The 12,811-nt window shown below is 57.7% G+C and overlaps 1 protein-coding gene across 4 annotated transcripts in view; it reads right to left on the bottom strand.

Moving 5' to 3' along the window:
* The window catches only part of PTPRF (protein tyrosine phosphatase receptor type F), an 88,740-nt gene extending 77,096 nt beyond the window's left edge, over positions 1–11,644 (bottom strand). For 3 of the 4 annotated variants that reach the window (XM_006153751.3, XM_027773909.1, XM_027773908.1), the window contains exon 1: positions 3,627–3,744. In XM_006153751.3, the coding sequence (XP_006153813.1) occupies positions 3,627–3,687 (61 nt within the window). In that variant the 5' untranslated portion in view covers positions 3,688–3,744. Of the gene's footprint in view, positions 1–3,626; positions 3,745–4,971; positions 5,094–11,564 lie in introns of those variants that run through there. The other variant, XM_027773907.1, reaches the window with a different exon arrangement.
* Positions 11,645–12,811: the final 1,167 nt, after the last annotated feature.

Below are 12,811 nucleotides of genomic sequence, written 5' to 3'. Positions count from 1 at the left end.
GGGAGCTCCCAGCCAGGAGGATTTCCCAGGCCAGGCCCTGAAGCCCTAATGGGCTGGGGACTCTAATGAGCTCCTACGAGATCCTGGCGGGGAGCTGGGTAGGGGAGTCCTCTCAGAAACACCCTGGTTCCCAGGTCATGCCCCCCGACTAAGGAGAGCACCTGCTAGGTACGAGGTGCCTCACCACGTGACCTCAGTTAACCTTTCCAGGTAGGCACGATTACCCCCATTAGGCAATAGGAAAACAGGCTAGGGGAGCAGCCCCACGGAGGGCAGAGTCTGGACACCTGTAAGCAGGAGGGGGAGGGTACTGCAGAGCCTGTGTGCGGGGAGCCTTGGGCCAGCTCAGCAGGGTGGGGAGGTGACCCAACAGACACACTCTCAGCTCCCTGCCCCCAGCCTGCTGCCCTGTGATTCCAGGTAGTGCTCATAACCAGGGCCCCACACCTGGCCCTGAGCCCCTGCCTCTGTCCCATGCTATCTGGGTTCTCACTGTGGCTCGGCCATGGGTGCTTAGTCCTCAGAGAGGTCCAGAACATTCTTCACCTCATTATACAATAGCCCCCTTCAGGGTTCCCCTCTTCCAGGAAGCCTCCCAATCCCCTTTGTCCAGAGCCGCTCCAGAGCCAATCCAGCCCGCCCAGCACTGCTGCTGTAACTGTCTGCTCACAGCCTGCGACCCTACCCTGCAAGGCCTGTCCCTGTGTTTCTCTCCATCCTAGTACCTGCCACTTCTGGCCCCAGACACCTCCTCCTGAGAGCCACAAAGCCGTGGGCCGGGGGAGCTGTGACGGGGATCTAGCCTGGTTCCCGGTGTGCGTGCCCAGGTCTCCACCAGAGCTGACTCGGCACAGAAGCTGAGGCCTCAGGGCTAACTCCTGGCAGCTGCTTCCCCACCCCCTCCCTCAGAGGCCAGGGCCCCCATTCATTTGTCTCGTTAAGAGGCCTATAGAAACACATTTGTCGGCTCTGCGCTTCACTGCTCCGGTTGTCAATTCTCTGGGGCGCCTGCCCTACCTTCCGCAGCAGCCCTGTCCACGTCTGGCTGCTTGCCCCTGGCTAGGACTCTCCCAAGCTCGGCCCAAGCCTGGCCACAGTGGGGGGTCAGATCTGAAAGTGTGAGCAGTCTCAGGCAGGTGGTAGGACAGACTCTGACTCCTGAAGCACTGTCACCGTCACCCCAGCCAGCCCCGTGCCATGGTCTCTGCCTGAGACACCGCCCGAGGCACTGAAGCCCCCACTCCGGCTGAGGCAGGATTTTGGCCTCTTTAGCGGGTTCTACCTTCCAGACTGGTCTTGGGACTCTTGTCCCTACAGCAACAACACGGAGGTTCCTGGACTCTGCACTGTAAACCGTTCCATCCTGCCCCCGTCATTTCCTACTTGGGGTCTAGGCCTGGCTGCACCCTTCATGTACCCGCCCAACCACTCTAGGCCCGGAGTTGAACCGTGACGTGAACCCCTCAACTCCCAGGCCAATGGGCTAGCCGAATCTGGCAGCCATGACTGTGTCAGAGGGGAGCGCAGAGGATCAGGATGAGCTCCGGAGGAAGTGACGGCTCCAGGTGAGCAGGACCTGGTCAAGTGTCAGACATGGGGAAGACTGTTCCGTGCAGAAGAAACAGAAGGAGCAAGGGCCTGGACACGCAGGAGCACGAGCACACCTGTGAGAAGTCAGCACGGCAGAACGGGTGGACATGCGGGGGAAGGACGAGATTGGCAGAGGCGCGATCACGCAGCACCCGGTGAAGACTCCCAGGCTTGACCCTGAGCAGAGTGGGAGAGGGGACGAAAGGCTATCACCGAGGAGCGACACGATCAAGTGTGCCTTGCGCAGCACGACTCTTACTTTGGAATGGAAAAGGGATTATGAGGGCAGGGACTGGAGGCTGCACACAGAAGCCCAAGCAAGAGCTGAGGGTGGCTTGGAGGAAGGTGGAGAGACAGAAGTGGGTGCATTCCAGAGACACTCAAGAGGGAGGAACAACAGAACCTGGCAAAGGATTAGATGTGGGATCCGGGGAGGAAGGAGGCCCCAGTTCCAATGTGGGTGACCAGGTGGGTGGTAATGCCACCACTAGGGGAAGAACGTGGAGAAGAGCAAGTTGGGGGGAAGGGAGCATGGGGTACAGGCTGGGGTGCCTTGGGTCTGAAGCAGGAGGGAAGACAGTCACTCTCTCAGGGGGAACCACCCTCCCCCTGCTCTGGAGCTCCTGTCTGCAGGCCTGAGTGTCTGAGTGTCGGGGATGGGGAAGAAGGGCAGGGACAGTGCTTGTGTTCCAGGGCTGCTGACCACACCTGGACCATTTCCCTCCTGCCAACCCTGGGGTGGCACCCGGCTAGCTTCTACCTCAACCTGCCCCTGCAAGCTCTCTCCCACCAGTCCCAGCCAGGCCTGGAGATCCGTCCACCTGGGTGACTCCCTCCTGACTTCCTGTCTAGACCCTGGCCCTAATTCCTTGCAGGGACTTCAGTGCGCCAACTGCCTTTCACCCCTCCTTAGAAGGAAGGCCTGCCGCTTCCCCACCCTTCTAACCCTCATTCCCTATCCCTTCTAGCCCTCCAAACCCCAGGACTCCGCCTTTGAGAACAAAGGGCGGGGCAGGAGCAGTTCGTGAATAATTAATAAGCTATTAGGAGAAGAGAACCTGGTGGGTAATGGGAAGTTCTGTGCCGAGGCTTGGTGGGGAGTGGGAGGAATGGGGGCCCTATGGCCGACCAGATCCCCAGGGTAATCCCTGGGTTGGCCCTAGACCACCTCTGGGAACCGGACAGGCTGGGCACGGCCCCTTCCCCCAGGGACCTTGGCTCCGACCTCGCCCCTCCCCCTCGGCTTGCAGATTGGCTAAATCTGCCCTATGCCCCGCCTCCTACCAGTAACCAAGCAGTGGTAACCATGGTGACGGGGCGGGCTGCGGCCAGTCTTATAGAGCCAGGCAGGGGGAAGGGCAGCAGGGAAGGGACCAAAGTTCGGAGTTGGATCTGGGCAGGAGACTATTCCAGCCCCTTTCAACACACACACACACACACACACACACACACACAGACATGAGGTTGTTGCAGTTCAGCTTCCCGCTGGCCAAGCACAACCTTCCCAATTTCCAGGGCTGAGACTAGGGAAGGGGATGCCCCTCTGCCCTGAGGATCTCTGATGAAAGGGGGAGGGGCACACTGGATCCTGAGGGTCTAGGCCAGGTGGCTTCTGGGCCCTCCTTGGACCTGTGGATGCATCTGACATCCTGCTCACACATCTGTGCACACTCCCTGCGTGCTGCCCCTGATGGTTCTCACTGTCACACCTCCTGCACAGATCTGTGAGGGCAGACAGCGCATGCCTGGGCACACCTGGTAAGGACCACATGAATCCAGAACACGTCACGCCCCAGCCCACAAAGCACCCTGACATGCCCCACCCTGCACTCCAGGGACGTCCAGGTATCCCAGGAGGCTCCCAGGAAGCAGTGGGGCTGGGGTACTCCTTAGATGGGTGCTCTCCAGGACAGGTCTAGAGAGGTATCTGGCCATGTTCCTGCCTTGTGGGTGGTCCTGTCCCCACCCCTGAGTCCTGCTAAGAGGAATGCCCCCTTTCCACCTGGGAGACCTACACCCTGAAGGGTCAAACTTACTGTCGCCATGGGCTCCTGCCACCAAGCCAAGCATCACGAGTGCAGGCACGAGGGGCACCATTGTCCTCCTGGGGCTGGCTCGGGGCCACCCAGGGCTCTAGCTCCAGCCCAGGATAATCAACCTGTATGGAGAGAAGGCAGAGCCAGTGAGTTGGTACCCAGCGGTGTCCCCAACGTCCACCCATGCTGCTTCCTGGCACCCCCTCAACCTCACTGACCATCCAGGGTCTCACTCAACAGGTCCCCTTGGACCATGCACTGACTACCCAGACTCCATTGATTCCCCAGTCCTTCAAGGATAACCCGACAGTCACAGTGCAGGGACAGAGCGCAGGTGGCCTTCAGGCCTTTCTCCTAACCTAAGTGGAGAGAATATGGAGCTACTGAGACTGGAGTTTGTACAGGGATGTCCCCTCCCAGCCTTGAGCTGCCAATCACCCCCATAAGGGGACAGAGACAGAGGAACGAGTCAGAGACACACAGATGGGGGCAGAGGGACTGACAAAGACAAGTCAGAGCCAGGAGCAGGCGCAAGCCAGGCAGACCCACACAGGCCAGGACTCCAGAGTCCCTGGGACATCTGCTGCCCTTCCTCTCTCCAGCAGGGAGGGTGGTGCAAGAGGCTAGACCCCCACGATGAGGCATCAGCCCCAGAACAAGGCCTTGCTAACAGAAGACGGGCTCCAGGAATCAGAGGCTTGCAGCCAAAGCCACAACCCATCAGGGCTCGCACACACACACACACACACACACACACACACAGAGACATGAGGTTGTTGCAGTTCAGCTTCCCGCTGGCCAAGCACAACCTTCCCAATTTCCAGGGCTGAGACTAGGGAAGGGGATGCCCCTCTGCCCTGAGGATCTCTGATGAAAGGGGGAGGGGCACACTGGATCCTGAGGGTCTAGGCCAGGTGGCTTCTGGGCCCTCCTTGGACCTGTGGATGCATCTGACATCCTGCTCACACATCTGTGCACACTCCCTGCGTGCTGCCCCTGATGGTTCTCACTGTCACACCTCCTGCACAGATCTGTGAGGGCAGACAGCGCATGCCTGGGCACACCTGGTAAGGACCACATGAATCCAGAACACGTCACGCCCCAGCCCACAAAGCACCCTGACATGCCCCACCCTGCACTCCAGGGACGTCCAGGTATCCCAGGAGGCTCCCAGGAAGCAGTGGGGCTGGGGTACTCCTTAGATGGGTGCTCTCCAGGACAGGTCTAGAGAGGTATCTGGCCATGTTCCTGCCTTGTGGGTGGTCCTGTCCCCACCCCTGAGTCCTGCTAAGAGGAATGCCCCCTTTCCACCTGGGAGACCTACACCCTGAAGGGTCAAACTTACTGTCGCCATGGGCTCCTGCCACCAAGCCAAGCATCACGAGTGCAGGCACGAGGGGCACCATTGTCCTCCTGGGGCTGGCTCGGGGCCACCCAGGGCTCTAGCTCCAGCCCAGGATAATCAACCTGTATGGAGAGAAGGCAGAGCCAGTGAGTTGGTACCCAGCGGTGTCCCCAACGTCCACCCATGCTGCTTCCTGGCACCCCCTCAACCTCACTGACCATCCAGGGTCTCACTCAACAGGTCCCCTTGGACCATGCACTGACTACCCAGACTCCATTGATTCCCCAGTCCTTCAAGGATAACCCGACAGTCACAGTGCAGGGACAGAGCGCAGGTGGCCTTCAGGCCTTTCTCCTAACCTAAGTGGAGAGAATATGGAGCTACTGAGACTGGAGTTTGTACAGGGATGTCCCCTCCCAGCCTTGAGCTGCCAATCACCCCCATAAGGGGACAGAGACAGAGGAACGAGTCAGAGACACACAGATGGGGGCAGAGGGACTGACAAAGACAAGTCAGAGCCAGGAGCAGGCGCAAGCCAGGCAGACCCACACAGGCCAGGACTCCAGAGTCCCTGGGACATCTGCTGCCCTTCCTCTCTCCAGCAGGGAGGGTGGTGCAAGAGGCTAGACCCCCACGATGAGGCATCAGCCCCAGAACAAGGCCTTGCTAACAGAAGACGGGCTCCAGGAATCAGAGGCTTGCAGCCAAAGCCACAACCCATCAGGGCTCGCCAGGACGTGCTCTCGACAAGTTGAAGCTGCCTCACCTGGCCACCCCCGTCCTACCCCCAATTCCCATGGCACTGTCCCACTCTAAAGAGAAACCACAGGGAGGTCTTAATGGCCAATAATGGGGGGTTCTGGACCTGGAAAGTCACCCCCATGCCTCCTCCACCTTGCCCCAGAAGTCCAGAGCAGATCAAGGATGGAGATGGTGAGGTATGAACGGCAGGGAGCGGGTCTGAGACAGGAAGACAGAGTTCGGGGCTGTGCTCACAAGGCTCTGAGCCCATTCTGCAGGCACCTGTGTGAAACCTCCAAGGTGGCCATGCAATACACCACAGAGACACTGCAGGTGCTTTCCAGCTCAGCAGGGAGCTCCTGAGGGTCTTCTCCCACACTCCCTGCCTGTGGGCTTCAGTGCCCACCTGCTCTGCTCACACCTGGCTCTGGGCAGGTGGCTGGCACATGGCCAATCTCCCCTTAGTGCTCTGAAACACAACAGGGAGTGGGGGCAGGGGTGACAGTGAACATGCCTAGTGGCCCACGGTGGTACCCATGGACTCTGGCTGACCCAAGTACCTGCCAACCCCAGTAGTATGAGAATTTGGAAGGTCACAGAACAAGCGAACCGGAAGGAGCTGGGCTCCAGTCCCTGGAACTGGAGCCCTTTTTCAGCTGTGACAGTCAAATGTCACAAGATCAGAGGGTGGTAGGGGAGCAAGGGTCTTGAACAAGGAAGCAGGGCTGTTAAGTGGGGTGGGGGACAGCCTGAACACAAAGAGAAAGGGATGAGAGATGTCCCCTGACCCAGGATCTTGCTAGAAGTCTGAGACAGAAGCTGAGCAGCTAAAAGCAAGAAAGAGAAAGGGGTCTGGTGGGCACCCAGCCCCGCTCACACCAACTCTGGGCAGGGATCTGCTCAGTGATCACTGCACTCAGCTGGCTAGGACCATGATTCCCTGCCAGGCCGTGCAGGGGTGGAGACCACAGATCATCAAGACCCTGTCTAGGCTTGGTCGTCACAGTACCGGAGGCCAGGGCAGCCCACGACAGAGCTCCCGCCCCAGCAGACTGCAGGTGGTGCACTGCCTGCCAGGTTACCATAGGGGTGAGGGCCTCTGATACAGCCACGCCGCAGCCCCTGAGGCGATACCAGAGCCAATAACTCAGTGACGTGTTGCATTTGCACCAAAGGACAGAGGCAGAGCGGCCTGGTACAGGCTCCAGGGGTTGGTGGTAACCCAACATCACAGAGGTAAACTCCTGGGCACAGGTGTTCCGGGTATGGACCCTCCCCTGTGCAGACACCATGCGGCATAACGCCCCTCCCAGCAGCCCAGAGAGCATGCCTCCCTAGTGTGGAGCAAAACAGAGCAGATGTCATGGAGGTACAAACGCTCACCAGCCACCGCGGGATGCAGCGCCCAGCGCGATTACCAGGGAGGTTTACCCTGTAGCTGCCTGGGCACAGTAATCAGAGCAGGGTCACTCCCAGGAACGACATCACGGAGATGCCGTCACCTGGCCCAGACATCATGTAGGTGTACACAGAGGGGACAGATGTCACAGGGCGTTGCTGCTGAAAAGGATGTTTCGCGGGTGTAGCTCCCCAGCACAGGACTCTAGAATGAATCCATTATAGAGAACACGATGTTGAGTCTCTGGGACCTGAGTTAAGGGGGTGTGAGTCCTCAGCAAAGCCACCAGGGGGTTGTAACCCCCAGAACAGACATCCATGTGACACAGTCTTGGGTGAGACTCTGGCCATGGGTGTTAGACAACTTGGGCCTGTGGGAATGCCACCCCCAATGTGGCAAGACAAGTGGCCCTTGCTTGGGGACTCCAGGACCCCTGTGTATCTGGGTTGGGTTGCTCAGAACACTTTATTCTTTTCCAGAACGTAGGACAAAGGCAGAGAAATTAAACAAAGACATTCCCTCCCCAGAGGGCTTCTCCCAGGGGTCCTGAGACTCAGACCCAGACACCCAAGGGGATAGGGAAACATGAGGGGCACAGGCGACATGGCCACACGCTCAGGGAACTACTCTGGCAGTGACACAGCCAATCAGCCGGCCAGGGCCTCTCCCTCACCAGCTCCTGGCGTGAGCAAGCTGCCTCCCGCCCCAGAGTCCGGGCACGGAGCCTGCACCCGGTGTCAGGCGGTTCAGGCCGCTCCCAGCTCCGGGGCCTCCCTCATCGGGACAGGACAGGCCCAGCCTCGGGCCTAGACCTTGGCACTGCCCCTACCCTAGACTCAGGGTCACCTGTGGGGAGAAGGGGGAAGCAGCAGTGAGGCAGGGCTGCTGCCAGTCTTGCTGGGGCAGCCGAGAGCCCAGCGAATCGTGTGCGACGGTGTTCGGAGCAGAGCGTCCACTTCGCCGGCACGGCTGGGCGAGTCTGGGCTTTCAACGACTGAGATAAAAACAAGGCCGGAACACTTGGGCACTCAAGCTCGTCTCCGAATTGCACCATGGACTATCGGTCCTGCCGAACTGACACACTTGGGCAGGAACACAATTACATACTGCGTGAGGTTACAGGATATAATCGTATGCAATTCTTCTACATTCGGAATGCTTCTAATATATCCTTCTTCCTGGCTACATCAGGGTAAAGCTGCCAGCTGCCCTTTCTTGGGAAGAACTGTCCTTTATTCTCAAATTTTGTCCTTGGTGTTAAAACGCCCTTTCCCGTATGAAATGATGGGGATAGCAGACAGCGGTTGTTTTTTTAAATAACATCCTTACTTGGCAAAATAAAAAACTGCCAACCCCATGTCTGGCCCCCAAGTACATTTGGAAATTGTTCTGGTTCGTGAAACCAAAGAGCCTGGGAATCAGCACTGTGGGGGGAGGCAGAACCCGGCTCTATACCAAGCCACAGGATTTACATACAAACATCACAGAAAACACGTGTTATTCAGAGACCACATTACCTCCATGTGGCCCAACCGAACCACCCCTGCCAGTCTCAATGGGGGCCTGTGGGGCCCTGTGACCCCGAGATGGGAGAGTTCCCGGCTGGAGAACCGCTATCATATTCATCCTCCTTATGAATATGCAAACACAGATTGATTTGTTTCCCTTGGGGCACGTGTGATTGTTCACAAATATTAATTAGTCTCCAAATACCACCTGTTCCTATAGCCTCCCCAGGCCAGGACCCTGGCTCCCAGGAGGCAGGGGCCCAGAAATGGACACCGGCGCAAAGAGGAGTATCCGAGGCTCTGCAGAGTGGACAGCAGAGACGAAAGGCCAGCGCTTGGGCTGTGAGGAGCGCCTGTCGGGCGGGGAGAGCTGGGCTGTTCATCTTCTAACCGGCGGCAGCTAAGCGAGCCCTTTTGTCATGTCCTGGACAGTTCACCGCGTGGCACTGCAGCAGCAGCGGCGGCCGCGGAGGCGGAAACAGGCCTTGTTACACTTGGGAAGGGAAAACCAACATATTTCCAACTCTCACCAAACCAACCGCTCGATTATGACGGGAGTAAATCACAGTTCTGGCCTCGACCCCCATCCCAGGGAAGCAGGCGGCCTACAGGACTGCCTCCCCTCCTCTAACCAGGATCTGTGAGCAGTCATGGACCGCCCTCCCTCTCACGGAGGGTGTCAGGGCTCCCCCAGCTGGAGTGAGCCCCCTACCCTCTTGTAGCCTCAGCTTGTCTCCCTGGGGAGTGGAAGGGGAGATTAGGAGTGTCCCAGAATGTCTGGAGGTGGCAGAGGGTCCAGAAGAGGCTGAGCTCCAGGGACAGAAGGTCAAAGGGGCTCATGGGGCACCCTCGGACGGTTATGTTCTCCTAGCCTCCAGCTTCCTCCCTCCAGGGGAGTGGGCTCCCCACTTTGCGGCCTCTGGGCCTCTCTGCACTTGCAGTTCTCGCCACTGGAAGAAACGCCCTTCTCCTGTCCACCACTCAACACCCTTCAGAACTCAGATGAGTAGCCCCTCATAGTCTCCCCTGCAGACCCTCCCCGGTTTCCAGGCTTACAGCATGGTGAAAGCAGTGAGGGGTGACGCACACCAGAGGTTCTCAATCCAGGATGATTTATGCCCCCAAGGGACATTAGACAATGTCTGGAAACATTTTTGATTGTCAAGGGGGAGGGGGGCTACTGGCATGTAGTGGGAAGAATCGGGGATGCTGCCAGACACCCTATAGGGACAGGCCAGCCCCCACAACCAAGGGTTATCTGGCCCAAGATGCCAACAATGCGGAGGCTGACAAACCCCACAGAGACGTGAGCTCCTCTGCCAGGCCAGACTAGGATCTGACCCAGCCCCCGCCTCAGAACCCTGTCCCCTGTGAGCACCTTGGGTCTTACATCAAGATGGCCCCAGCCTGGCTTAGCAGGGAGTAGCTGGTTCCTGGGTCTCGGTACTCCCAAGCAGCCCCCGACCTCCCAGTCAGCACCACTTCCAGAAGTTAGGCCTTACAGCGCACCCATCTCCACCCCTCCAGGTTCACCACTGGCAAGCAGTGGACAGAGGGCCCCAATTCCAGGTACCTCTTCTGGTGAGACGGGCTCCCAGGTAGGTGAGACCCATGATCTCAGGGTGGACCAGGGAAAGGACACACAGCACCCTGACAGCCACTGTCCCAGCTGGCCTTCCCAACCATGATACGGCACCTCCTGTTGCACCCTTTCCCAAACCCCAAGCCCCATCTTACCAAGCTCAGGGCTTGGTCCCCAGCAGACACCTAAGGTGTGCTCATGTCCTTCCCATCTCTTTGGGGGCCTTCCTTGTCCAGCCATCCATCCAGAACTGCTCAGTGGGCAAGGTGGTGAACACACAGACATGGCCTCCTCCAAAGAGCTAACAGGTGAGCAGTCCAACCAGAATTTATGCTCCCAGAGTCCTACGCCTCCTCCAGGGTCCTCAGTCCCAGGGACAGCACAATCATCTACCCAGCCACCGCAGGCAGCAGGAACGCTCCCTTTTCTTCACCTCCCTCCTCTGTTTGAATCTGTCCTGCCTCCATCCCTTCTACCACTGTGCCCATAAGACCTCCTCACCTCCCACTTTGGCAGTGAGCTTCCTGCCTCCTGTCACTCCCTTCCGACCCATTCCACACACAACCCAACACGCCGTTTGGCTCACGAAAATGCAAATAGGATCATGACCGTCAAGTGCGCTTTGTCTGCTCTCTGCTGCAGCAGGCACTCGATGTTCCTGAATGAATGAACGGATGGGCAAATGGATAGGTGAACATAAGGATATTGCTCCTCTGCCTAAAATTCCTCAGTGCCTCCATCATCACCCTCAAGAAGTCTGGTCTTTAGCCCAACATCCAAGGCCCATCCATCGACTCCTAACTAACTCCCCAACCTCATTTCCTGCAACTCCTGTCCACCCACTCTGTGCTTCTAACAGAAAGGAAAAGAAGTGCACCTCAGAGACAAGAGGGGATGTGCCCCAGGTCTTGTGGACACCCTGCTCCCTTCAACCACCACCTACAGTCCACAGGAAGTCTTTTCTACAGAAACATGGCGAATGGAGCGTTGTCCCTGGAAACCCGTTTCACACCTACAGCAGTTAACGAGCCGTGTATCATGCCCTGCCCTCCTCCATCATCCACTCTGGCCAGAAACCAGGCGCCGTCCTTGACACCTCCCCTCCCTCCTGCCCCACATTCGGTCCTTTAACATGTCCTGGCTACTCCAGCTCCTTAAACAGCACTCAAATCCCTCCTCTCGCTCCCATCTCCGCCTTCTTGGTTCAGGCCTCCATCATGTCTCAGTCACATGCAACTGGCTCACGCCATCTCTGTGACAACCCTTCTGTGGCTCTCCACAGGTGAGTCAGAACTTAAGCTGCTCAGCCTGGCCTGCAGGAGCCCTCTGCACCCCTGCCCCTGGCACATTGGGGCACACTCACCAGGTCTTTGCTTGCTCACACCGGTCACTCTCGCTGGATAACCAGCACCGAGGGCAGGGCACCGGGGCCTCCGCTCCTTCCTGGACAGAGAGAAAAGGATGGAGAAAGCATCAAGAACTTTATCGCAGCAGATCATGTACTGCCGTAGAAAGACATTCGAAATTGCTGTCTATGCAGGGAAAAGCTGCGCACACGACTGTCCATGCGGGACAGTCCTCACTTAGTAAAAAGGGGACTTTTTTTTTTTAATTACCAGAGGGCACAGGTGCTTGCCTGAGAGAAAGAAAATGAGGGATGGTCAGGCTGTAATATCTTTTCCATCTCCCCCTCCATTCAGGATTTGGGGCACACATGTATATCCGCCTGGCATGTTTTTTAGGCCACCAGGTCTGGGACTTGAACTGCGCGGTTGGCTGTGTGGGATCTGGCCACAATGTCACTGGTGGCCCAGGTGGACATCTCGTCACTTCCTTTGCTAACTTCTTCATCTGGTACTCTCCACGAATCTACTATGTGACAGACATTCTGCCAGGCACAGACATACCAGCTTTGAGCAGCACAGACCAAGCCCCTGGCTTTGGCAGAATTTGTGTCCAAACTCCTCAGTATGATTCTGGAATCAAGTAGAATCAGCCCTGCACACCTCTGCCCGTAACTCTGCTCCCACCAGCCAGCCATGAGAACTTCCTCTCCTGTTCCTCAAACACACCCACTCTCTTCCGGTCCGCAGCCCTGCTGTGCTGGGAGCCACTGCCTACAAGGAGCCACCCATGCCCTTCTGGCCAACCACCCCTCGGGGTTCAGATGCAACGGCACTTTCTCAAGGAAGCCTCCCATGACGTCCCGGACTACATGCCTGGACCTTGCCTCGGAGCAGCGACCACAAATGAGATTATTTATTTGCTTATACAATGACTGAGTCACTACTGTAAGCTTAGGAGGAGCATGAGTGTGTGTCTGCTCGGCTTGGCGCTGTATCCTCAGCTCCCAGCAGAGGGCCTGGCACACAGTAGGTGCTCAGCCGGCAAACGCTGAATGGGTGGTTGAATGCGTGAATGAGTTCATAGAAAACAGCCCAGCCTGGAAGAACACACCCCAGCATACACGCCAGTCTTCAAAGAAGCTTTAGAAGCAATATTTATTTTTGACTTTCAGCTTCTCTATAATTTTTAAAATGAAGGTGTGCCCCCGGACGCCTCCTCCGCTGGCACACAGAGCCACCGTGCCAGCCCCTTCCTTCTAGACCC

This window comes from Tupaia chinensis, unplaced genomic scaffold (genome assembly GCF_000334495.1).
Source record: "Tupaia chinensis unplaced genomic scaffold, TupChi_1.0 Scaffold000387_1, whole genome shotgun sequence".
Taxonomy (NCBI): Eukaryota; Metazoa; Chordata; class Mammalia; order Scandentia; family Tupaiidae; genus Tupaia; species Tupaia belangeri.
The sequence above is the reverse complement of the archived record's forward strand: the minus strand, read 5'-3'. Positions and strand labels throughout refer to the sequence as shown.